Source organism: Panthera onca, chromosome F1 (genome assembly GCF_046562875.1).
Source record: "Panthera onca isolate mPanOnc1 chromosome F1, mPanOnc1 haplotype 2, whole genome shotgun sequence".
In the NCBI taxonomy this organism is placed as follows: Eukaryota; Metazoa; Chordata; class Mammalia; order Carnivora; family Felidae; genus Panthera; species Panthera onca.
In genome coordinates, this window is record NC_138355.1 from 33,324,056 (window position 1) to 33,349,694 (window position 25,639).

At 50.9% G+C, this 25,639-nt stretch overlaps 2 protein-coding genes across 7 annotated transcripts in view; one reads left to right on the plus strand and one right to left on the minus strand.

Annotated features, from left to right (window-relative positions):
* The window catches only part of VASH2 (vasohibin 2), a 41,220-nt gene extending 38,093 nt beyond the window's left edge, over positions 1 to 3,127 (minus strand). For 5 of the 6 annotated variants that reach the window (XM_060643856.2, XM_060643854.2, XM_060643855.2 and 2 more), the window contains exon 1: positions 1,816 to 2,158. In XM_060643856.2, the coding sequence (XP_060499839.1) occupies positions 1,816 to 2,091 (276 nt within the window). In that variant the 5' untranslated portion in view covers positions 2,092 to 2,158. Of the gene's footprint in view, positions 1 to 1,815; positions 2,159 to 2,906 lie in introns of those variants that run through there. The other variant, XM_060643857.3, reaches the window with a different exon arrangement.
* Positions 2,090 to 25,639, plus strand: LOC132685801 (uncharacterized). The gene is made up of 4 exons (XM_078440644.2): positions 2,090 to 2,114; positions 2,150 to 2,308; positions 23,140 to 23,264; positions 23,588 to 25,639. The coding sequence occupies exons 1-4, from the start codon at positions 2,090 to 2,092 to the stop codon at positions 24,050 to 24,052; spliced, it is 774 nt and encodes a 257-aa protein (XP_078296770.2). The 3' UTR covers positions 24,053 to 25,639.

Genomic DNA, 25,639 nt, shown 5'->3' on the forward strand with positions numbered 1-25,639 from the left:
GTTCACATCAAATCTGGTCTACTCCCATTTCATAGATGAGAAAACTAAGGCCAGAGATTCTCAACGAGTGACCGAGGCCAAAAACCAGAGGTAACACAACCAGGACTAGAATTCAGTGCCTTCATTTTTACCCCAAGTCCCTTCCTTACTCCAGGAACGCCATGTCGTAACATCATCGCAAAGGAAGTCGACATGGGTTACCCTGACTCAAAGGGCAAAACAAGAATCAGTGGTGATGAGGTGTGAGGGTGAAGAAGGCGAATTTCTGTTCCACCTAAGAGTTTCCCAGCCACCAAAACCCAAATCTGGCCAGGCTGGGACAGCTCTGTAAGGTGATGAGTCCCCCCAGCCCCAGGACATCTTGCAAAAGAAGAAAGAGGGGAGCCTGGTCTCCACCAAAACAAACGTTGCTGATTCCCATAGAGAAAAGGGGTCCCCACACACAAGACCAGGAGGGACGATGAAGCCACAGTTAGAAGCAGGGCTGGTGATAAGGAGGCTGAATTAGAACGGCAGCATGGGACAGCAGGAACAGGCCTCTGTCCCCTGTGGCCACCTCTCTTCCAGGTTTAAAGGGCTCCCAGCTCCTCCATAAGTAAAGCAAGGCTCGCTCAAGTAAGGGCAAAATCTGAAGTCAGAACTGCCAGCCAAGACCAATCTTGTTCTTGTGCTCAAGGAGAGCTCAGCAAGGGTAATTACAGCTAACACTGAAGCAGGAAAGATTCTCGTTGGGCATAATGAAGATCTCCTTGACCTACTGGTAATAAAACACTAACTGACTGCAGCAGGAAGCTTAAGGGCTCTGTCACTTCCCCCAAGGGCACACACAGCTTTCCGGCCTGCAGGGCTCAGATGCTCAGATCACCAGATGCTCCAGGTTGGGGCCTCAGCCAGATGGCCTTTCAGGTCTCAGGTCTGGCATTCCTAGACCAGCCCAGGAATCTTCTCAGCCACACCAGTGTCCCCAGGGGGCAAGGGAAACCATCTGCCATGCTCTAACCCCCAGGCTGTGCAGTATTTCTCCCCAGTTTGCATTTTGATGTCTTAGATAGTGACCATGGCACATGTCTCTCCCTCCCTCTTAAGTTACGATAGCCTTGGCCACCAAACTCGATGGGCTCACTGGCCTCTCTCCAAGATAGAATGAGTTTCACTCCTGAGCCTCTTTCTCTATCCAGTAGGACTAATGCATCACGTGTCCTGGAAAGTCCCTTTGGCCATGGCCAAAACTCTTCTTTTTTTCTGGGACCTCAGATAAGCTGGGAAAAGAGATACTTCACTGCTTTGTAAGCTTCAGAGGTGAAAGTCACTGTCATGAAAAAAAAAAAAAAATTGGCAAGAAGTCTAGAAATGATTCAAGCTGAGAAGTCTGGTTGGTTGCAAAATTCATTCACAGCCTAATAAATCATTTGCTAGGGAGAGACAGGGGAGGACCTACAGTTTCCAAAGAGGAAAAGTAGAGTGGGATCACTAGGGGGCTTGTGCCTTCTTGGCAGTGCTGCTGTTACCTGGCGGCCACAGCTTTTGCAGGAGGATGTACATGGGGGCGAGTCAACAAAGTTTGGCTGGAGATTAAAGAAACCTTGGCACAACCAGACCTCACAGTCCCAGAGCAGCAAGCCCTCTACCTCTCCCTCCCCCATTTCTAAGACAAACATCTCAATGAAGCCAAGGGGCAGGGGCTGGCCGGAAGACTAGGGAGCGGAAGGGAGTCGCTAGCAGGACCGGGAAAATGGACACGGCCTCCGCTTGCTTTGTACAGACTGAAGTGCTCCCCTCCTTGCCCACCCCCTCGCGTCCATCGAAGCTTCTGACCTTTGCCAAGAACGTGGCGTTCCTGATGGCGCCCACCATTTCTCCCCCCTTGGGGTGCACCTTGGCCACGTGCATCCACATGCGCTCCCAGGTGTGGCTGTCGATGGGGAAGCCGCTCTTGTTAACGTGAAACAGCACCCCGCCGTCTTTGTCCTCCTCCTCCGAGCCCCCGCTGGTGGCGAGGCTCACGGGCCGCGCGTGGCTGCTCCGGGACCGGGTGCCTTTGGCGCCTTTGGGGTGGGGGCAGCGGTGAGTGTCGGCCGCGGAGCCGGTCATGGTGGGGCCAGGGCGGGGCGGGGGTGCGCGGGGGAAAAGGGGGCGGCGGCGGCGGGAGGCGTGTGCGCGCGCGGGCGCAGCGCGGGGATCAGCGCCCCGCCGGGACGGCCTTCTCCATTGCTTCTGGCTGCCGCAGGACGCGCGAACCGGGAGCGGCGGCTGGAGCTCCGCTTACGGGCCGAGCCTGAAATCAGTGGAGACACAGCACACACCACGGGTAAGTGGACACCAGAGGAACCGAGGAGGGGCTGTGTCCAACGGCAGTGGGGCCTTGGAGTGTCCCCGCGTCACTCCCCGCTCCCCCCGTGCGCCGACAGACCCCCTCCAGGAATTGAACACGAGCTTCCAGCCCTGCAATTCCCGAGGAAGGCGACTCGAATTTTGTCCCAAAGCTTCACACACACCCCCAGGCACCGGGAGGGGGATACAAGGAGCGCGGAGGGTGCGGAGTGGACGCTAGGGAGAAGAAAGACAGCTCGTGCTGCGTGAAGGAACGGGAGGTCCCCACAAGGCTCCACGCATTCCTTGGTGCCAGATGTGGCCGAGCGCCAGCCGAGCCCAGAACGTGCCGGCACGTGAGCGCCCGGGCTGCCGCGAGGGCGCAGCAGCAGCCTCGGCTGGCAAAGGCGGTCCCGTTTCCGCCCGGAGGCCCGCCCGGGCCCTCCCGGGGCCGGTGGGCGAAAGGCGGCTGCAGTCCCAGGGACCCGTGCAAGTGGCCCCACCCGCCCCTCTCCCCGAGTTCCAGCGCCAGGCACCCCGGGGGACTGGCTGCGGGCGGGGCGCGAGGCAGGCGCGCCGCAGCCCCGGGACCCTACCTCGGGCCGGCCGGCCTCATGGCCGGGGAGCCTCTCCGGGCGGCGGGGACGGCGGGGGCTGCTGCGGCGGCTGCGGCTGCTGGGCCTGGGCCTGGGGCTGCTGGGGCTGCTGCGGCCGTCGCCTCATTCCATGTCCCATTCTCGAATGTTATTCTGTGACATATAACCGAGTCACCCGGGCAGCCGCCGATGTTCCGAACGCGTCCATTGGCCACCGCAACAAAGAGGGGCGGGTCCCGGGCTCGGGACTCTACAACCGGGAGCTCCGCGACGCTCTGATTGGCTCCGGGGGTTCCCGGGCAGGAGGGGAGAGGAACAGGGGGAGCTGGGCCACCACGAGAAATCCGATCGCTGTCTTGTCCTGGGAGCCCCGCGGGGCTGCGGCGGTTACCCTTGGGACTTAAGACCAAGTTTCCCCAGGGGTCGTCGCACTGCGAGAGTTCGCACCTATGGGAAGCAGGGGAGAAACAAAGCCACCTAAGAAGTGACCCCGAGGTAGAGGAGGGCTTGTCCTTAGAACTTCGTTCCCTGAGGAAGGCTGCACACAGTCACCTGCCCCTAGCAGGGAGTGACAGATGGTTTAGGCTGGGCTGTCACACGAAGCACAAAATTAAATCTTTTTTTTTTTTTTTTAATCTCACATTAATCAAATTTTCCAAAATCAATAACGGGGCACAACATGTACCCTCTGACATCAGTCATGATTAATAAATCCCTTCTAAGCCCAAGCTGATATGTGACAGTTAAACCCAGGAGGTCAGTCAGACCCCAACTATTCTGTCATAGCTACTGAGTTAGAGAAGGGGTCAGAGAGAGGGATGGGGGAGTGGGAGACTTTCCACACTCTCCTAGAAACACTTTTGCCTTAAAGGCATCTTCTTTTTTTTTTTTTTTTTTTTTTTTTTTCTTAAGAAAAAGAAAAGCAAACTGAGATGGGAAGAGCAGCAGACTGCTGACCTGGGGACTGGCTCTAAGTCCAGGTTTGTCACTTGGCTAAGCTGTGTGACCCAGGACAAGCTACTTGCTTGTTCTGGGCCTTAACTTCTCTTTCCAAAAAGAGAACAGATCTCCCTCTGTAAGGTCTGTGCTGGCTCTGAAGTTCTGTGATTCTCTGACTTTTTCTTTTGGGGACACTTAGGAACCTAGCCAAATATGCTTTCTCTTTAAACTCCATGGAAGCTTTGAGAGTGTAGGCAGTTGTGATAGTGATTTCTAAGTTAACCTGGAATTAAGAATTCTGTTGTTGGGGTGCCTGGGTGGCTCAGTCGGTTGAATGACTGACTTTGGCTCAGGTCATGATCTCACGGTTTGTGAGTTGGAGCCCCGCATCGGGCTCTGTGCTGACAGCTCAGAGCCTGGAGCCTGCTTCACATTCTGTGTCTCCCTCTCTCTCTGTCTGACACATTCTGTGTCTCCCCCCACTCATGCTCTGTCTCTGTCTGTCTCAGAAATAAATAAACGTTAAAAAAAATTAAAGAATTCGGTTGTCAAAGAGCCACTGATGGTGGAGGCATCGTGGGCAGAGGCCCTGGGGTACCGTGGACAGCCAGGGCCTAGGGGGAGGAGACCTGGGTTCTAGACAATGAGAATAATAGTTTAGGTCCATCTGGACAACAAGAAATGGGCCAATTCAGGAAATTATCTAAATAATGCAAGTGAAATAGCACTCCTGAAAAAAAATCAGGAAACTGGAAGAAGCTTATCTTCTCACCACATAATTGCCTCAGGTTTCATTTCTTGATTAAAAGAAAGCATGCCTCTGTGAGTGACGTTTTCTCATCTTGAACATCCTTCCTCTCTTCTTTTCTCCCTCATCTCTCAAATCCATCGCTCTCTCCTTACTTCCTCTGAGTTTCAAATCCAGGGGGGTGAGGATTTCAGGATGCAGACCTGTATGCACAGGGTGAAAATTTGACCTCACAATCCCTCAGGAGAAAACTGAGCTCTCAAAGCTCAAGTGATCAGACCAGCTGGCGAACATCGAAGAATATCTGGCAAGTTTCACCTTCCTTGGCATCAGTTCCCGGTGTCCCACTCAGGCCAAGTCCAAACAAGTACAATCACCCTGTTAAACCAGGGCCTGGATCCTGCTTTACCTGAATCAAATCCTATGGACCAGAGAGGGTTATCAGTTCATGTTCCTGCCCCCAGCACCCCAGAACTCCTTGACAGCTGGGGGGAAAGCCTTTGTTGTTCATCTCCAATATTCCAAATGTCTGTTCTCTTCTTCCCTGGGGGTGGGGTGCAGTAGGGACCCACATGACACGGTGTATAAAGAGAGCTATGAGATTTGGCTGCTTTCCCTAAATGGTGGTAAGAAGGCTTCTGCAGTGAACTGTGCTGTCCAAGTGCAGGACTGAGAGGCAGAGGGCCCTTTTGTTGAGAATTCTTTAGCATTAGAGAATCGTGCTTATTGTGTGGACCAGCCACCTCTATGCTTCATGTCCTTGTGTATTTCAGGTTACGTAACTCTGAACTCAGGCCAGAGAGATGCTGGGTTTTGAAAGTTCGAGCAGTTAGTAAGAGTGACATAGCCTTACATATGTACACGCAGTGGGACAGAGCCAACTTGTGATTTGAACAGGGACACGTGGCGACTATTTGCTCAACCTCCGAGAGTATGAGGTTGACCTACTCGTCTATTTGTTGACATAATGACCAGAATAGCAGGGCTGTGTAGCGGAAGGTTTGGAACCAGAAAAACGGGTCAAAGAGTATCTCATTTTCCCAGTGCCAGCTGCTGGGGTCTCAAAGACACTGAAGACAGAATCCTACCTGACAGATCATGTTTCTGGCTCCACCACTTGTTGACATTGTCAACAGCCTATTAAGGGACATATCAAACACACCTTATATGCCTCCTCACGTTAGCTAGACCTTGCCTGTCTCCTGGCTCTACAGCTACCTCCACAGCTATAGACTTGTGCAGTCCAGCCACCTGGACCTGGCTAGTCACTTGCCCCAGGCAAGTCCCTCTTGGCTGCTGCCGCACAGCCGGGCTGGCCAGCCACACGTGCAGTCTCCGACTCTTCCACTGCTTCGAGACTCAGATGAAATGCCACACTGCAGGATGTGGCTTCTAAGCAGCCATCAAAGAGGATCGATGCATCCTAAGGAATTAATTCCCTGCGGGGAGCCTTTTGATTAATGAGAAAGCGGAGATGGGAGGGAGCCGGGCAGGTAAGTTCTCTTTCCTTCCTCCCTTCTATGGACTGTTCCGAGTCATGATTTTCCAACATAGCCTGTCTGGAGCTGTCCGTCCCGCGCGATTGAGCAGACATACCTATTGAATAAGCTTCCGAGGCTCTCTGCAGCTGGTCATGAAGCAATTACCTGCAGGATAACAAACCACCTTGTGTTGCGTTTCATCCTTTCCTACTCCATTTCCCTTTTGGCTCGCTCTTGCTGCCTTCTCAGTCAGATTTACCTTTGCTTCTAGGTTCTGCTTTCTAGGGAAACTGAGCTAAAACAATGGGTTCCACAAGTGGTTCTAGAAAGCACATGCTTGGGATGGATTTCGGGGTTGAATTGCCTACCCGTCTGAAATCACTAGAATCCTTTGCTGATGCTGAGAAGGAAGGTAATAGCTCCGATATGCAAGAGCTCCACAGCTCTCACTTGTGTTTAACTGTGGTCAATTGGATGGAGAGCAAGCATGAGGAGATCAAGTAGCTGTGGCCCTCAATCAGTTTGGAAACAATGATAATTATAAGGTGTGAGAGACCTTGGAAACAGAAAATGACAGGCTCAGAGCAGTTAATTACCAACTCACGGAATGCTCTGAAAGCCAGAGAGCCTCCATGGCAGCTTTAAGAGAGAGTCTTATTTCCTGCAACCACAGGATAGACTCTTCCAATCAAGCCCAGGACCTGATCACATGATAGCAGAACCGCAAAGGGTACTAATACGTGACCTTCACAGGCTTCCACGTCAAAGTCAGAGCCCTGATAGGGAAAGAGGGGGACCCAGAATCCTGGAATGGAGATGTCTCAGTGGATGGGTATCTTGACCCTTCGAGTCCCTTGTGAATGCTCCTGCCCAAAGAAGACCCCACCCCCAGCCCCCGCGGCTCTCCATGGCATGTTCGCCTCAAGACCACTTATTGCCTCCACCAATATCCAGAGTCAAGTGGTCGCACAGCCCACGGGGGAAAGAAGAAGCCCCGTTCCAGGAGCACCTGGGAGGCTCGGTTGGTTAAGCATCCAGTTCTTGATTTGACTCAGGTCATGATCTCACGCTGACAGCACATAGCATGCTTGGGATTCTCTCTCTCTCTCTCTCTCTCTCTCTCTCTCTCTCTCCTGCTTTCTCTGCCCCTCTCCAGCTCACACATCTGTGCGCTCTCTCTCTATCTCTCTCAAAAATAAATAAACTTAAGAAAAAGAAAAAAAAAAAAAAAAAGAAACCCTGCTCCAGGGATGAAAATCATACCTGCCAAAGATATTGTAGGGCTTGGCTAATGTGCACTGGCAGGAACTGTGGAAACGTGTGGATCTTGAAGATATTATATTTGGGGATGGGAGGGAGAAGCTCAATGAGGAGAACTCACCGATTTGGGGATACTCATACAAAACTAAGCATTTAGGGGCGTCTGGGTGGCTCAGTCAGTTAAGCATCCGACTTTGGCTCAGGTCATGATCTCACGGTTCGTGGGTTCAAGCCCCACGTCGGGCTCTGTACTGATAGCTCAGAGCCTGAAGCTAGAGCCTGCTTCAGATTCTGTGTCTCCCTCTCTCTCTGCCCCTCCCCCGCTTGTGCTCTGTGTCTCTCTCTGTCTCTCAAAGGTAAATGTTAAAAAAAAAAAAAAAAAAGAACTCCACATTTCATGCTTTAGCAAGGATGCCTAGAGCTTGTCCTAATCCCCATGTTTGCTTGGCTGGATCTCTGAAGCCTGGTCTCAACAATAAGCAAAGTAGAGAAAGCAGACTTCCTTGTGTGGTGTTGAAGAAGGCATCAGAAGAGTCAGGAAGGAGGGAATATTAGAAGGGTTAATTCAGTACGGCTCCAGAACCCACCACCTGACTAGTTCCTGGGCCAGACCGGAAGACACTCCCCACACTAAGGCGATAAAGAATGCACTGGTACGGAGGCAGTTGGTGGTGGCTGTCCTTGTGGTCCAAGGTGGATGGTAGTGAGGAGGGTGCTGTGTAACTAGGCTGCCTACTATTTGTGAAGATGACAAAAATCCCAGAATTGCAGAGGTGAGGTGGGAGCACTTAATCATAAAGGAAAAGGTGAACGTACCACAACGGACAGCAAGGTAGAGGAGCGCTCAGGGTCACTTCCTCTACATGGACTCATAATGCTGGCTAATAGGTTATGGTGTTCCTAAGGGAGGGGTATGCATATGATTTATTTTCCACGTCGAGCTATTTTTGAGAGTGAAAAGGTACACTAGTAGTAATGACATGGGGACAAGTGGTATACACCAGGACCATCCCAAATTGATAACCACCCTACCAAGGGGGGGGGGGGGCGGGGATAGATGAGCTGTCACTTAGGCTATTGCTTGATTTGTATAATCAGAGAAAATGCTGGGGAGAAGGCTTACTCTGGGCACCATAGCAAAGAATCATAGACCCTCACCTGATTTCCAAATCTAAGCCAAATCGGGCTCAAAGCTATTGCCACTGCTGAGTGAGCCCAGCTGGCCAACTGCAAAGACTGATACCAGGTGCTCTGTCTCACAGCATTCCTCAGATAGCCAGCTGGGGGCCGGTAAATTTATATGGACCTTCTACCCTGGAGGAGGCAGTGACTTGACTTTACCCCAATCAATATAAACACCATAAATGGGTTTGCCTTCCCTGCCCACGGGGCTTCAGATGGTATCACCATCTGATAGCTTCTCCATTGACATGTTACCTTATCCAACATTTCCTCAGAACAACAGACCCATCTGATGGTGAAAGATGGGGCAACAATGGGCTCATGAGCATGGCCTACTGGTCTTACCATGGATCCCATACCCAGAAACAGCTGACCTGATAATATAATGAAAAAGCCCATTGAAACTCAGTTAAGGCAAAGCCAAGGTACAACACTTTGCAGAGTTATGGCACAGCCCTCCAGGTTCTAATACGCTTTGAGCTAATGACCAATATATGGTACTGATCCTTAAGAGCTAAAAAGAATGAATTCAGGAACCGAAGGATAGAAGTGGCACCTTCCACCATTGCAGCCAATGACCCACTTGAGGAGATTTGTGCTCTTTGTCCCTGACACTTTGGACTCTGTTATGTGAGAGGTTCTGGTTTCCAGGGAGAAGGCTCTGCCAGGGTGCAGGTTCCACTGATCTGGAAGCTGTGACTGCTCCCCGGCCACTTCAGGCCACAGGCAAAGAAAGGAGTTAAAGTATAGTAATTCGAATTACCCTGAGAGGTTTGGATGGCTTCTCCTGGATTGCAGAGAACCCAAGGGATTCACAGCTCCTGGTAAAGCAATAATTTTGCAGTGATAGCAGTTACAATTCAATAAGGGTAGTTCCATTAAGAACTTCAAGACCTTCTCCCACAAATGGAGATGACCCAATCCAGATAAACCAGCTGAAGTGTTGGGCAAGAGTGAGGGACGTCTAGAAAAGGTAATGGAGAAGGAAGATGATGATATCAACTACGGCCTTAGGACCAGCTATAGTAGCTTGAATCAAGCAGACTGTAGCTCTGCTCATTGACTCTCTTCCCTAAGAGCTTCTAAACGATTGCAACTGGCCACAACCTTGAAGGGAGCTTCATAACTGAAGGGATTTGTATCTTTCTTGGAAAAAGGGTAAAATCCTCAAATCCAGACTATTCACCCACTCTCACCAGCAAAATGGATGTTTAGTGCAACAATGGATGTTAGTGTTTAGCCTATGTCCTCCCCGTCTTGTTGGCAATCAATATCTCATGTTGATTGAATGTAGTGAATCTGACTGGTGGAACTCAGATCACCTGTTTGTGCCCTCCCTGCAAAAAACAATTAGGGAGTTTTCCAGATTTTATCTTAGAGAAAGAAGATTCACATGGTGGGAAATTCCCCAGACGTAACCAGAGTGCCCAAAAGAGGCTGCACAATTCTGAAACCATTTGAGATGTCTGATAGGATTAAGCAAATGAGTTAATGCCCTGATATTGGTGTTTTCACTATGAAGAGGGAGCATGCAAACACGGAATGGGGAGAAACAAGGAAGGAGCCTGGGGGGAGAATTGGAGTTAGAGGTATTGATGGGAGCTCAGTCTTTCTAAATCCATAAGATGAATCTAATCATGAAAGAGTGTTGGACCCATCCAAAATAAGGAAAGTGCTGTTTTTAAAACTGTATATATTTTAAACTGTCAATGTAATAAATGACAAAGAAAATCAGTAGAAATGTTCCATATTAAAGAAGACCAAAGAGACATGACAACCAAATGTGACACCTGATCCAAACTACATCTTGAGGGGGCGCCTGGGTGGCTCAGTTGGTTAAGTGCCTGACTCTTGGTTTTGGCTCAGGTCATGATGTCATAGTGAGATCAAGCCCCGCATAGGGGCTTGCTGACATTCGGGAGCCTACTTGGGATCCTCTCTCTTCCTCTCTCTCTCTCTGACCTTCCCCTGCTCTTTCTCTTTCTCAAAATAAATGAATAAACTTTTTTTTTTTTTAACTGCACCTTGACCTGCAGGGAAAAAAACAGTGTAAATGATATTATTGGATCAAGTGACGAAATAGTAATATAGATGTTCAATTAGATAAAAGTATTACATCTATATTAACTTTACAAAGTTGATAAACTAAACTCCAGTGATGAATAGGGACTATCCTGATTCTTATTCTTAGGAAATACACACTGTGGTATAGAGGGGGAAGGGCCACTTACTTTCAAGTGGTCCAGAAAAAAACCACTGCACACTTGCATGTGTGCAGAGAGAAAATGATAGAGGAAATAAGGCAAGATGTTAACAGTAGATGAATCTGGGTAGAGGGTATATGGACGTTCTTTGCACTATTACACTCGCCACTTTTCTGTTAAGTTTGAAATCATTTCCAATTAAAAAATTTTTTGAAGGAGGGGGACTGAACACCCTTGAAAACACAATAAATGTCTACTATAATAAGCCTGTGAGATAGGTGTTAATTATTTCCATGTTACAAAGGAAACAACTGAAGTTTTAAAAGGTTGGGGAACTTGCACAAGATGATATAATTAGTAAGTGTCAGAACTGAGAATTACACTTTGCTTCACTTGATCAGCTACTTTTCTTTTTCCTTCTCTTCTTTTCTCTCTCTTTTTTTTAATAGCAGGAAGAACATAGATTCAAATGGTAATCACAGACAATTCGTAGATGTCCTGATGACCAAAAAGTTTAACTGTCCTGATGCTTCAAAATTCTAAGGGACGTCCTTTGAATTTCAGGCTTATTTATTTTTCTAACTTGTCCCCTGGAGAGGGGGTGCCAGAGGGCAGGGAGCATGGAGGAGAATTAGAAACAGAATGAATGAGACCAGGGGAGCCACCAGAGAAAGAACCACACTGGGGCCTAAATAATCCACTGGTAGCAGCGGGAGCCCTGGACATTGGTCCTTCCGGCCAGGTTTACGGTTCTAAGGTCCTTTGAGGACATTTGGCCAGAGGGAGCAGAAATTTAAGACTTTCTTGGATTACAGCTACTTTTCACCCAGAGAATAAGAGAATCATCTGCTGTAAAATTACTGTCTTCTCTCACAATGGCAGCTTTCAGAGAAGAAACCTGTTGTCCCCTTCTGAACAGTGTATTTGAAGGCTCTGTGCCAACCCCTTAACAAAAATACCATAGACTTCTTTGCTTTTAAACAACAAACATTCATTTCTCACAGTTCCAGAGGTTGGGAAGTACAACATCAAGGCGCTGGTGAGGACCCTCTTCCTGGCTCATCGATGACCATCTTCTTGCCATGTCCTCATGTGGTCAAAGCAAAAGGCTGCTCCCTGGGACCTCTTCTATAAGGGTGCTGAGGGCTCCACCCTTATGACCTCATCAGCTCCCAAAGGCCCCACCTCCTAATACCATCACATTGGGGGCTAGGATTTCATGAATGAATTTTGGAGGGACACAAATATTCACTCTGTAGCAGCAGCTCTCTTGCAAATACTTGGATTTGGCCTTTGTGGGGTTTTCCCGGGATCCACACAGAGAGGAGCAGTTGCTCGATGCTGTGGGATGGTTGGGCTATATGAGAAAGCTCTCTTTTTGATTTTGGGGTACTTCAGGAAGATGAAAATGAAGTAAGTTTTACAATATAGCCTTTCTGGGGTGCCTGGGGGGCTCAGTCAGTTAAGCATCCAACTTCAGGCAGATCATGATCTCACAGTTCATGAGTTCAAGCCCCGTGTTGGGCCCAGTGCTAACAGCTTGGAGCCTGGAGCCTGCTTTGGATTCTGTGTCTCCCTCTCAGTCTGCCCCACTTGCATTCTTTCTCTCTCTCAAAAGTAAGTAAACATTAAATATACATATATATAGAGAGAGAGACAGAGACAGAGAGAGAGAGAGAGAAGGAGAGGGAGGCTTTCTGTCCCAAAGGAAAATGGGAACACGTTGACCCAGGTCTGCCCAGCTGAGAAATGAGACCTAAAGCTGATGAATATGGAGGCACATGATTAAGGTCATACAGGAGCTACACTAGGGAGCTTCTGAAGGTCCAGGAACCCATGTGATATGAAGGTCACCCCACCTGCTAATCTTAGCTCTGCTGGTAACATCCTGGGTGAGGCACATAGCCACATCTTGGTATTTAGTGAATGTCTCAAGATATATATTATGAATATTCTTGGTAACTGGAATTGGGCAATCCTCCCTGAAAAGGTGGAGCGCATAACCTATCACGCCTGGCCACTGAGCAGTTTCTCTGGGTTCAGATGTCTGTTCTGTCCCCTGAAAAACTACGTGCAGATCGGCTTCCTCCTGTATCCATCAGGGGCAAGAAGGACACAGGTGGAAGTCTCAAGAAGTGCCCTGTCAACCGAGGCACTGACAAGATGAGGGGAACCATCAAGGATGATGAGGAACCCGGAGCTGTTACCCTGGACCTGAAGGAGCCCAGTGAGAGCAGGAGGCAGAAAGAAGAGCCGACGGCATCCTCCTGAGCAGACAGCAGAGCGGAAGTGGGTTGGGGGCAAACAGAAGATGACTGCTGACCGTCTTTGGGACCCAGGCAGAGGCCCCAGTGCTTTCCAGGAAATTTCGCACTCATGGAGGTGAAAGGCAAGGACAGGTAAGATGTAACAAAGACAACACACATGGGAAAACCAGGCATTCATGGATCCAGAGGCTTAACGTCTTGCCAGATGTGCTGGAGAAAGAATGTGAGCCCAGCGCTGTGTGGGGAGGTGGGTGGACTTTCCCTGAAGAGAGCACTGAGGTGTCTGTCGTTGACCGTCTCCCTGGGTGCTTCCTGAGTATCCCATTTGAGGAAAGGGGTCAGCATTAGAAATGTGCCAACACGTCTTCCTTTCTTCATTGTAACACTCTCCCTGGCCTTATGAAAGATGATAGCTGTCTGGGGAGCACAGTGGGTGCCCACGGTGACATATCTTTTGGCAGAAGAAGCACTACGGAAAGCTAGAGGAAGCCCACCCTCTTGATGTTATTGTCATATGACTGCTCATATTTACTGAAAATGTACTACGTGCCAGACGCTGCTCTGAGTGCTTTTCAAGCATGTGCTCATTCCACCCTCACCCAACACCCCTAGGAAGTGGGTATTGTTAGGGACTGAATGGTTGTGTCACCCTAAATTCATAGGCTAAAGCCCTTACCTCCAATGTGCCTTTATTCAGAGATGGGGCCTCTAAGGAAGTAATTAAGGTTAAATGAGCTCATAAGGGTGGGGGCCTCTGATCTGATAGGGTTAGTGTCCTCATAAGGAGAGATACCACAGAGTTTGCCCAGCCCCACCCCACCCCCCCCCCCCAGCACTCACACTGAGGAAAGGCCATGAGGGGACACAGCAAAGGGCCGCAGTCTATAAGACCAGGAAGGGAACTCTCACCAGAAACCGAATTTGCTGGCACCTTGGTTATTCCCGTTTCCAGAACTGTGAGAAAATGGATGTCTGTGGTTTAAGTCCCCTGGTCTGTAGGGTTTTATTATGGCAGCCGGAGCTGACCTGAGACAGGCACTGTCAGTATTATTCTCACTTTATAGATGAGGAAATTGCAGCATAGGGAAGCTAGGTGGTTTTCTTAAGGTCACCCCATTTGCCTTTGACTTTGGGTCCCTTCACCTCTCAGGGTCCTGCTTCTCTCGTAAGAAGCAAGTAGGTAGAAACAGATCAGGGGCCATAAACTCAAATGTCAACAGAGCTCAGGCAGAGAACAGAAAGAGGGGAAGCTGGCTGAGAGGGGCCGTTACAAACTGAAGAGGGCAGGCCCTTTAGAGAGGCCAGCTGCCTGCCAGCTTCAACAACTTGTTGGCTAAATGGCTGATGTGCTCGGATCTACAGGTGCTTTGTTCTATTTTTTAGATGTTTATTTGAGAGACAGAGAGACAGAGAGGGACAGAGTGTGAGCGGAGAAGGGACAGAGAGAAAGGGAGACCCAGAATCTGAAGCAGGTTCCAGGCTCTGTGCTGCCAGCAGAGAGCCCGATGAAGGGCTCGAACTCATGAACTGTGAGATCATGACCTGAGCCAAAGTCGCATGCTCAACCGACTAAGCCACCCAGGTGCCCCTCAGATCTACGGTTTTTCAAGACAGACTTGGAAATCTGGATCTTCTTTAGGAAATACAATTTCCCCCACATTCCATCATGAAACAGAGTGCAGGCTAATTAAGACATAGCTATGGGCTGTATTTGGCATACAATGTCCAGTTTGCCCCGCTCTGGACTGGATGATTTTTCTACACACTTTTCACCTCCTCCCTCTTCACTTGGCCATGACTCTCTGCCTTTGGCAATATTCCCTCCCGTGTGCAGATTCTTAGCCCCCTGCTTTTAGGAAAGTGAGTACCACCACGATCCAGAAATGTTTTAAGGCATAGTCAGTGCAAAGAGCACTACGTAGACTCGGCTGAGCCATGTGACCCTGGTCCCATTCCCTTTTCTGAAAATTGGCCCCAAAACACCTACATCACAGGAGCTCTGGAAGGATTAAATAAGATTGTGCGTGAGGAGGCAACTGGCCAATCGTGAATTCTTCCGTGGGGCTCAGAGAAGTGCTGAGTGCTTTCCATACATTGTCAGGTGCCTCAATGTTAGGTGTTTGAGCTCCTTACAGATAGGAGTCTGGTGGCTTCAGCGGCTGTAAGGTGCCTGAAATGGAACTGGCTGAGTTGTGAAAGGCAGCAGAGGGCCTCTGGAGAGCCTTCTGGAGAGCCCAGGAGCATGGCTGGGAGGGACAGGAACCAGAGATTCCGTGCCTGGAAGCCAGGAACAAAACAGCCTCCCCAAACAGGTCTCCAGCGGTTTGGAGGCATAATTAGTAAGAGCGTTTGTACTAATGCTCTGAAAGTTCTACTCAGGCTTCATAGCCGCCTGTAAAAATTCCAGTAGGGCCATTTTTAGTTGGGGAGAGTGAGGGTTAAAAACTCTCCAGACTGCCCAAAATACTCTCCGGGAGGACCCCCCCCCCCCCCCCCCACACACACACACACACACCAAGAAAGGGGTTTATTTACTGCCCCACTGATTAAGGAACTGTTTGTCTACTCTGGATCATCTTCCACCAAAGCCTTTATCAATGTTTTTTTGTGGGTTTTTTTTTGTTGGCTACTGGTGTTTGGGTTTTTTGTTTGTTTCGGTTTGTTTTTTTAAATAAATGAGAGCAGATTATGTGTGTTCCAAGGCTGTGACTCAAGATAGTTATTTGCCTGTGAGCCAGATCCTGGGGAGGAGGGAAGGCAGCCTCCCTTTGCAGAGCTGGGGGGAGTCTCCAATGAGAAGGATACAAAAGAAGGAGTCAGAACTCACTTCCTTTCAGGTCTTCCTGGGGAGCAGCTCAGTAGGGGTGGATGCTCTGGGGAGGGCCTTGGCCAGCAAAAGAATGAGTGGGTTCAAGACAGTGGAGGTGGAGGAAGAAAGAGCAGAAATGAACTGGCCAGGCAAGGGGAGGGGAATTAGAGGCGGTCTAGGGGAGGTGTGCTGGAGACTCCCCAGGAAGCCTGGGGTGTGGTTGTAAAAGAAGGACAGCACAGAGCCGGGAAGGAGGATAAGAGTGAAGCTGTGTTTGGAGCTACACTGAAACTCTGGATCCAATCTAAATCCACTCTGGCCAGAACAAGGGTTTCACAGGTGTGACCTTGGGAGGAGCGTTCCACCACAAGAGCCAGGAGGTCCTAAATGAATTTTTGGTAAAGACGATGGCAATGCGTTTGGAGTAGAGAACAGCAGTCATTGGATTTGGGGCTCAGCTCTGCTGAGAACTGGCTGGGTAATCCTAAGCATACCCCCCCCCAACCCCCACCTTTCTGAGGCTTGGTTTATAAAATGAGGGGCTGGACTGGATCCCTAGTTCTAAACCTCCCCTGCACATGAGAACCACCTGGGGGGTGCTGCAGCCCAGACCAGTGAAATCGGAATCTTTGGGAATGGGTCCAGGTATCAGTATTCCACAGCCTGGAATACTGCACACAGCCAAGTTTGAGACCCTCAGGGCTAGACGGTCTCTAAAGGTCTCATTCAGCCTTGCCATTCATTAAGTCTTTAAGGAAAGGACAGAGAAAATGATTCTCCTGTGGCAGTCCTCAGGAGAAGCAAGGCTTTGTCTCTTAAGAGTTCCCCTGCCCATAAGATTCCATGATTTGAGACTCCCAAGTGGAGAGGCTCTTGCTGCCAGGTTCTAGCCCCTACTATGTGCCTGGCTCCGTTCTAGGTGCTGGAGATACAACAGCGAATAGACCCTTTCCTGTGTTCAACTCTTGGGACGGATCTGAAACCACAAAGCTAAAAAGCAGGGTGCAGGATGATGCAGAGAGCCAGAAGGGAAGGGAAGTTTGGGAATCGGGTGTTTCACACAGAGTTCCCCAAACTGACTCATTACGTCATTGAACTGAGTAACTAAGGTTACTGGGGATCTGTCCTTGTTGCGTTATTCTCATCTTCCTTTCCTCCTTCCTCTTCAACTGTGGGGTCATCAGCCTCTGCGTTTAGCAACTCAGTTCTGGCTCCCAATTCCAACATGTGGCGGGGGGGTGGGGGGTGGCGGGGGTGGGGGCAGTGGTGACCAACACCACCAGGCATCTCAGACACCAGCGGGGTGTGCTACAATTTAACTCAGCTCTGATAGTACCTACCTGGAGATAGGGTCAGATCCTGGAGGTTGAAGGCTCAGTCCTACAGACTACCCCTCCCACCCCCACTTTGGATACCAGTTGTAGGTCCAGGTCATGCCCTGTACTTCTGACCAGTTAGTAACTGGCTCTAAATCAGAGGTTCCCATGATGCCCTGCTTGGGTTTGATTAATTTGTTACAGCGGTTCACAACTCAGAGAAACATTTTAGTTACTAGATTACCATTTATTATAAAAGGACATAACTCAGGAACAATCAAATGAAAGAGATGCCTGGGGGAAGGTATGGGGGAGGGGTTTGGAGCTTCCTCATCTTCTCCAAGGACGATGCTCTCCCTGAATCTCCACGGTGTCTGAAACTCTCAGACAGGTTTTGGGGTTTTATGGAGCTTCATTACATAGGTGTGATTGATTAAATCACTGGCCATTGGCTACTGATTCAACCTCAAACCCCGCTTCCTTTCCCAGAGGTAGGTGTTGGGGGGGGGGGGGGGCTGGTGAAACCAAAAGTTCTAGCCTTCTAATCATGCAGTCTGTTCCCCTGGCAACCAGTCCCCATCCTTCGGTAATTTCCAAAAGTCTCTCATTAACATAACCAAAGACACTTTATCACTCTTATCACAGGAAATTCCAAGGGTTTTAGGACTCCTGTGCCAGAAACAGTGACAGTGACGTAGACCAGATACATATTTCCTATTATAGATCACAGTATCACAGCCAGCAACCCTAGGGGCAGAAATCTTCTGCTCCCCAACCCCAGATTCACACTCCCAAGTATACCTCAGGTCTTTCCGATTCAGCTTAAGCTCCTTACAGCTGGGGACTGGGCCTTGAGTCTTTGGGGGAGCAGATAGCATAGTTTGGAGTGTGTGGGCTATAGACAGACATCCTGGGTTCGGATCGCGGCCCCGCCTCTTGCCAGAGGCTATCACGATGTGATCTGGACAGCATACCTAACAGCTCCCCAGTCGCCCACCTCACATCTGCACCTTCAAAATAGGGATTAATTATAATACTACCTTTCACATTGGTGTGAGGAGTAAATGAGTTAGTGGAGACAAAGCAGTGTCTGGCACCTGATAACCTTCAGTAGGTGGTGACTATTACTGACCTAGAGCAGGGGATGTTGTGTGTGCTTGTTCTGATCAGGCTCACGGAGAGACCAGCAAGGTTGTATGCTGTGGCGGCATCTGCTGTCTTTCTCATTTCCCATCAGGGCGGGCCTCTGATACACTGGTCAAGAGAATGCTAGCTGTTGTAACAGGGAAATCCTGAAATCTCAGCGCCTTCCTTCAGTAGGAGTTGATGCTTTGGTCATGGAAAGTCTACTGGCGTGGGGGGGTGCGGGGCGCCCCGTTCCATGCAATCACGTGGCATGTCAGGGGCTCCGTCACCCTCAAGGAAGCCCAGGGCTTTCACCTCCAAGTGGCACACGCACTGAGAGACTGGAGACCACAAGGAAGCCCTTTGTAGGCCAGGTGGGGAATGATCACTTACCCCCATTCCACTGGCCAGAAATCAGTCACATGCTGCAAAGAGCCTGGAATAGGGGCCAGGAAGAAGTGCGTGAGGGAGCCTCTGGGGCCTGGCCTCCAGGGGTCTTCTTCACCAGCCAGGTCTGCCTCCTGATCTCAGGCCCCCTGCACCCCTGGTGGTTATCCCATCTGAGATGAGTCTGGGACCACTGTGTGTGCAGACTCCCTCCTCCTTCTCCTTCCTCTCTGATCTTCTCCAGTTACTTTCCTCCAATTCCTGTTCTCTCTCCAATGGCACCTACCCTCTATTGAACTCCTGTCTTTGGAGAGAGGTTCATTGTTTGGCCACTGAGGGCTGTGGTGGAGAGGTGCTCTAGGGATTCAGTGACAAAAGATGTTGGGGGAGGGGGGAGTGGGGGGAGAGCCGTGTCAGCAGAGGAACCTTCCAGGGAGGAGAGCTGTGGCCTGCTTCCTGAAATCAGAGCGTCTGATCCCAGGCCACTGGGCTCCCAGGGATCTGGGAGAGCTCTTAGCCCCTCCTACTGTCCCCTGAACAGCAGCAGCCCTATCACCTTGGAATTTGTTAGGAATGCAAATTCTCAGCCCTACCTTCGACCTGCTGAATCAGAAAATCAGCTCAGAAAGATTGGTAACCCGCCCAAAGTCATGCAGCTAGTAAGAGGCAGGGCAAAAATGTTCTAACACGTCTTTTACGTGATTCTGGTGCACACACAAGTGTGAGAATACCTCCTGCAAGGAATGGAGCGGCCAGAGGCTACGGGTAGGAAAGTGCTTCACACTGCCACCCAGTGGCTGCACAACAAACAACAGCCCAGCCTCCAGCTTGGAACAAGCTCATGCTGAGGTCACAGCTGTGCTAATACCTAGATTAGGAAGCACGTTTTGGAAAGCACAGGGGAATCCACAGCCATCGCAGGGGACTCACCCAAGTCTAGCCTCATGGACAGCTGTTAAGATTTAGCCTAGAGTCCAGCCCGGAGCCAGTCCCAAACTCTTGCTAGAAGGCCAAACCCACCTGCGTTTACATTCCATGGGAACCTGGCACAGCTGGCTGGAGAGAGGCTTCTGTGATCAGACTGATAACCCCATCAGGGGCAGACTCCATCATCCTCATGGGATACCAGAAGAAGCAGAGGTCCTTCTTCTCCAACAGGGCCCAGGACTCCACTGGGACCCTGCCAGCTAGGCCCCTGTGGCCCCAGGGCTCTGCTGGTGTGGCACTCCCTGTCTCTGCCAGGGGCTTGCAGATCTTGGAGGTGAGGGTGGGGAGAGGCTAGAGGGAGAAGAGGAAATGTGAAGACCTCTCAGGATGCGGCCCTCTCCTGCCTGTGTGATGGGGAACTGCAGGGACGGGGGTGACATCTGAGCTTAATGAGGAGGAAATGTCCAGAGGCAAAGCCCGCTTGCTCTCTCCCTTGTCCCTTGGCCTCAGACACTTGTCCCTCGTCCCTTGCTCTCTCCCTTGTCCCTTGGCAGGAGGCTCAGCACTCTGGGGACTGACTCTGATTTTGCATTTTTATGGGAGGACATGGTAGCTGGGGGGCTCCCAGGGGATGTGCCCAGCTTGCTGGGGAGGCAGACTCTGGGGGAGGAGGAAGGGTACAGGAACCAATGTCTGTAGGGCACCCTGCTCACACAGTAAAACTCAGCTCAGAGAGTTCAGTAACCTGTCCAAAGTCACACAGCCAGTAAGAGGTAAAGCAAACATTTACCCTAAGATCTAACACCAAAGCCTATGTTTGCTGTCCACCACTCTCTGCTGCTCACCCCCCACCACAGAATCCCCCTAGGCTGGCTATCACTCGAGGCAGTTCATGCATCCAGAAACCCGTGGGTTCCAACAGCGATAGGGCCTCTCCTTGCTTAGCTGCCCTGCCCTGTGCTCCCAGGCCCCTCACTGGTATCTCAGTAGCATCTCTGACAAGGGAGAAAGCTCCAGCCAACTTAGAAACCTGGACACTGGCCTGTGTCCCCAGGTGGGAGGGAGAGCCTCTCCATCCTAGAGCAAGGCTAGGGTCCAGAAGGTGCCCATCTCTGCCCTCAGGGCTCTCCAACCAAGGATACAGAGCAGAGCCTGAGAGGGGGAGGGGAGGGCAGTGGAGGGGAGGGGAGGGGAGGGGGCAAGTTCACTGCTCCATTTAACCAGAGGAGGGACAGAGGGGGTCCCCAGAGCAGCTTGGCCCCCACAAGCCTCAAGTGTAGGTGAGTCCTGAGCTGAGCCTGGATGGTGGTTCCCAGAAGGTCTGCTCTTCTCTTGAGTCCACCAGGTAAGGCACAGCCTTACCTCACGGTACAGGTCACCCAAACCCAAGGTAGCTTTTTTAAGATCAATATTCTGCTGCAGACCTGAAACTTCATAAGTGTCGCTAAAGTCAACACTAGAAAGGCATGATAAGATTTATGTGGGTTTTTTTTTTTTAAGTTTATTTATTTATTTTGAGAGAGAGAGCAAGTGGGGAGGGGCAGAGAGAGAAGAGAGAGAATCCCAAGCAGGCTCCGTGTTGTCAGCACAGAGCCAGACGCGGGGCTCCAGCTCAGGAACCGTGAGATCGCGACCTGAACCAAAATCAGGAGTCAGATGCTTAACCGACTGAGCCACCCTGGCGCCCTGGGATTGACCTATTAAACTTTATTCAATATACAGTTATTATGAAAGAACCTAACATAGATGAACTCAAATTGTCTCTGCTTCTCTGGCTCAGGTGTATGTGGGTTAGTTCGTTGGACTTTTGACCTTGCCGAAAGATTCCAAACACCCCCAAACCACCAGTGTGGCTTTTACTGTCCTCATCATCATTAGAAGCCCCGATTGTCCACCTCTAAATGCCAGGAATGCCTTCCCTAACTTCTGTCACTGACACACATCCTCGCTGTTGGGGCCCAGAGGGTAGAGTTGTCTTAGAAAGGGAGCTTCCCCGAGGGAACGGTGCGGGGCGGGGGGTGGGGGGGGGGTGGCTACCCCAGTCAGGTTGGGTATGGGAGGCCTTCTTTGTTGAGGGTCTCCGTGGAACAATCCAGACAACTGTGTCATAGGTGCTGAGAGGCAGAAGTCCCTTGCCAGAGGCTGCCAGCCACGACCGGCTTAGGGGTTCTGACCTTCCTTTTCGAAAGGAGGCAGCACAGGCTAGGAGAGAGGCCTTCTCTGGGCCACCTTCTAGCCCCCTTTCCCCTGCTCCCACCTGAAGAACGAGGCCCAAGTGAGTGAGGAGGGAGGCCCTGACTCCATTCTTTCCTAGCTATGCAACTTTTGGCAAGGCTGAGTCTGAGTTTACTCTTCTGCAAAATGGCTGTAATTGGTGAGGCTCCAGAATTTTTTTTATAGGAGGCACTTAGTGGGCCCTAAGGAAGGAGGCGGAGGTGATGGGAAATTGTTCACAAGCACACATACACCATTTTACTTAGACCACAGGCTTGTGGGGGGTGAACTGGGGAATTCAGCATCGCTGAAGCCCCTCCCAGCCACCTTTTGGTGCCGCTGTGGTTATAGGAACCAAAGCGGGCCTCCCTCACGGGGTCAGATGAGAGCATATAGATGAACCCCTTTGGGAACTGTTCTCAACAGATGGAACATATTAGTATCCTCTCCTAAAGTAGGACTCTAACCTTTTACTTGGGACACTGGCCAGCATTGCTTGCTAATGGATCGGTGATGTTGCCCACGGACCCTTCTGCAGAGGCCACCAGTGAGCAGTCTCCCGGCTCTGGATGATGCTTCGATTTCTTATCTGGGGGCTCCTTCCTAACCCAGAGATGTGGCTAGATCTTCCAAGCCCCCAAAGCACTGTTTCAGGAGGAATCTCCCCATGCATCGACAGCCCAGGTAGTCCCCCAAATAGGTGGTAAGAGCATCCAAAGGCAAAGGGTGGCCACTGCCCAATTGCTTCAGGAACATGTCAGATGCTCAAAAACTCCCACAGCACGATCCCAGGTCTGAGGAATCTGTTTCTGGGAGTGGGCTTGAACAGTCTGTGGGGTGTTTCCTTTTGGTTTTTAATCAAAGGCATCCCTGATTACTGTTGTGAAAACTACACTTGAGTTTCGGACACAAGTTGTCATGGGATCTGGTCTGCTGTGCAGGACAGACTTCCTACAAGCCCCTCAATTTTGGGAGAATCCTTCCCCTTTCTGAAGAGCTCACCTGTCCGTGAGGGTGCTCTAAGGTGACAGGAACATGCAAAACATATCAGCCATGTGTCCTTTTGGAAAGTCAGTCCAGACTGTGCAGGAGGAAACTTGAGATCTGAAGGAGGAATGGGAAAGAGCAGGTTTTCACCGCATTTCGGGCTTTTGCTTCTGGCTCTGTGGGAAAAGACAGAAACATAGGGGCACAGGGGGCTGCTCCTGTGAGACTCAGCTCCAGCACCCTCTCTGACGGCAGCCTTCCCTCCCCCGCTCCCACTTACCTCACCTCTGCCCACAGAGGCCATCCTCACTAATGTACCACAGCACGAGGCACACACTCCCTCTCACACTTTGTCCCTGTTAAATTCCCCACGTCTGTCCTCCCCAGGCTATTCCCCCGGAAGAAAGAAGCCTTCACTCGAAGCCGGGGAGTTTTCCCTGTTGGAAGCGGTGGGTTTCCTGGTTTCCTGCCCAGTTTCTGGGCTCTCCTTCGCTGCCTTTTCTCCAAACCAGGTAAGGGCGTGACTTGCTTTCCTCACTCTATGGCAGTCAGGGGCTGTGGGGATGGGGTATCAGTGCTGTCTTCACCAGGGAGGAAACTGCTTTCCTAGAAGCAGACTCTTCTAGCCCCCTTTCCCCTGCTCCCACCTGTAACCCACCCTGTTTCCTGAAGCTGTCTGTCGGAAGGAAAGGGGAGGGGACAAAGACACAGGATTGACAGGGAGGAGGGACATCTGACACCCTCCAGGAGTCAGCCTGGCCCTCCCTGGGGCTCCGTGTGGGCGGAACTTTGTTTCTCCACCAAAGCAGATGCCTGATGGCTGTGGTCCCCGCAGGCTGGAGATGGGCCAGCCGAGCCACCTGCGTTCCTTCTCCACCGACATCCAGACGCACCTGCTGGGCTCAGAACTGTCCGAGGGTCTGCGAAACCAGATCCCTACCTTGTTCCTCTTCACTGGGGCCACACAAAAGCCTCCCATCCGGACAGTGACAACAAGAGCCAGCTCATGTTTCCAGTCGGGCCAGAGGAAGCATGTCTGGGGCAGCCAAGAAGAGCTTCTGGGGGGAAGGGGTGCCCGGTCCAAGTAGACACTCCTGAAGAGGCCATGTGTGTGCTCAGCCTGCCTGGGGAAGCAAAGCCAGTCAGCAGCTGCTGCCAAGCTGTTCTCAAAGTGTGGTCCTCGGACCCGCAGCGTCACATCTCCTGGGGACTTATCAGGAATATGTATTATTGGGCCCCACCTGAGACCTGCAGAATCAGAACCTCTGGGCTTGGCAGTCAGCACTTTATGTTTTTTTAAGTTTATTTATTTATTTTTGAGAGAGACAGAGACAGCGCAAATGGAGGAGGGGTAGAGAGAGAGGGGAAGGGAGAGAGAGATCCCAAGCAGGCTCCGTGCTGTCAGCATAGAGCCCGACGTGGGGCTCGAACCCAAGAAGCCATGAGACCAAGAGCGGGATGCTTAACCGACTGAGCCACGCAGGCACGCCTTGATAAGCCAGGTGATTCTGAGGACACTCAAGTTGGAGAACCTTTGGCTAAAGTTGGCCATGATAGTAGGTCCTGAGCCCTGGGGTGGGAGGCAGGGCTAAGAGGATTGTGGGTGATGCCAGGGGTTTCCCATCAGAGCTGCCTCATCCATCCATCCTAGAGAGGTGTACAAATATTCTTTTCTAGGTGTGCCAGCAGGTGAAAGAGGTTTGGGAGCCTGCCCGAGAAGCTTGTGACAGGGAGAAGTGCTGAGCAGGATGTTACCTACTGCAGGATGCACAGATAAGTATTTACTCCGACGTGGAGAGCGCGCTTCCCGATTCCCGAGTAACTTGACAATGGAGGCCGTTATGTGCAAACCCTTTTGCCCAACATGAGCCTGCCGTGTCGCAGGCAGGCCCTCTGCTTCTCGATTTGGGGTCAGCAGGGACAGGGAATGGAGGGGGCACACAGCTGAGCTGTGGGATGCCTGTGGGAAGAACCAAGCCTGCCATGGTGCCACTGGGACAGCCCTGGGGCAACGTGGCCGGAAGCCACACGGCCGGGGGCCACAGGAGCGGTTCACGTATTCCGCTGAGGAGCGGTCTCTGGCAAAAAAACACCACGACCTTCCCCATTTTACAGAAGTTGTGCCAGACAGTTGAGCTGAGGCAGCACACCTGTCAACCGTCCCAGCTCCGGCTTGCCTCGGAGGTACTGTGGGTTCCCTTCCAGACCAGCACAGAAAAGCGAATCAAATGAATGTTTTGGTTTTCAAGTGCGTATGAAGGTTATGTATACACTGTACTGCGGTCTAGTGTGTAGTAACCTTGTGCCTAAAAAAAGACCTGTCTTAATTAAAAAATACTTTAATGCTTGGGCGCCTGGATGACTCAGTCAGTTCAGCATCCAACTCTCGATGTCGGCTCAGGTCATGATCTCACGGTCCATTGTGGGCTCTGTGGTGACAGCGCAGAGCCTGTTTGGATTCTCTCTGGGTCTCTTTTTCTCTGTCTGTCCCTCCCCTACTGGTGCTCTCTCTCTCTCAAAATAAATTTTAAAAAACTTAAAAAACAACAACAACAACAATCGTGCTAAAAAATGCTAACCATCACCTGAGCTTTCAGTGAGTCACAATCTTTTTGCTGGTGGAGGGTGTTGCCTCAATGCTGATGGCAACTGACTGGTCAGGGTGGTGGTTGCTGAAGGCTGGGGCGACTCTAGCAATTTCTTAAAATAAGACAACGGTGGGGTGCCTGGGTGGTTCAGTCGGTTAAGCATCGGATTCTTGGTTTCGGCTCAGGTCATGATCTCAAAGTTCGGGAGTTCAAGCCCCACATCAGGCTCTGTGCTGGCAGCTTGGAGCCTGCCTGGGATTCTCCCTCTCTCTCCCTCTCTCTCTCTCTCTCTCCCTGCC

Excerpts from the sequence above, each read along its gene's own strand:
- LOC132685801 (XM_078440644.2), top strand. The coding sequence starts at position 2,090 with ATGGTGGGGCCAGGGCGGGGCGGGG. Across the intron at positions 2,115-2,149 it reads GGGGCCAGGGCGGGGCGGGG|GCGTGTGCGCGCGCGGGCGC; the intron begins GTGCGCGGGGGA and ends CGGCGGCGGGAG. Across the intron at positions 23,265-23,587 it reads CTGCCTTTTCTCCAAACCAG|GCTGGAGATGGGCCAGCCGA; the intron begins GTAAGGGCGTGA and ends TGGTCCCCGCAG.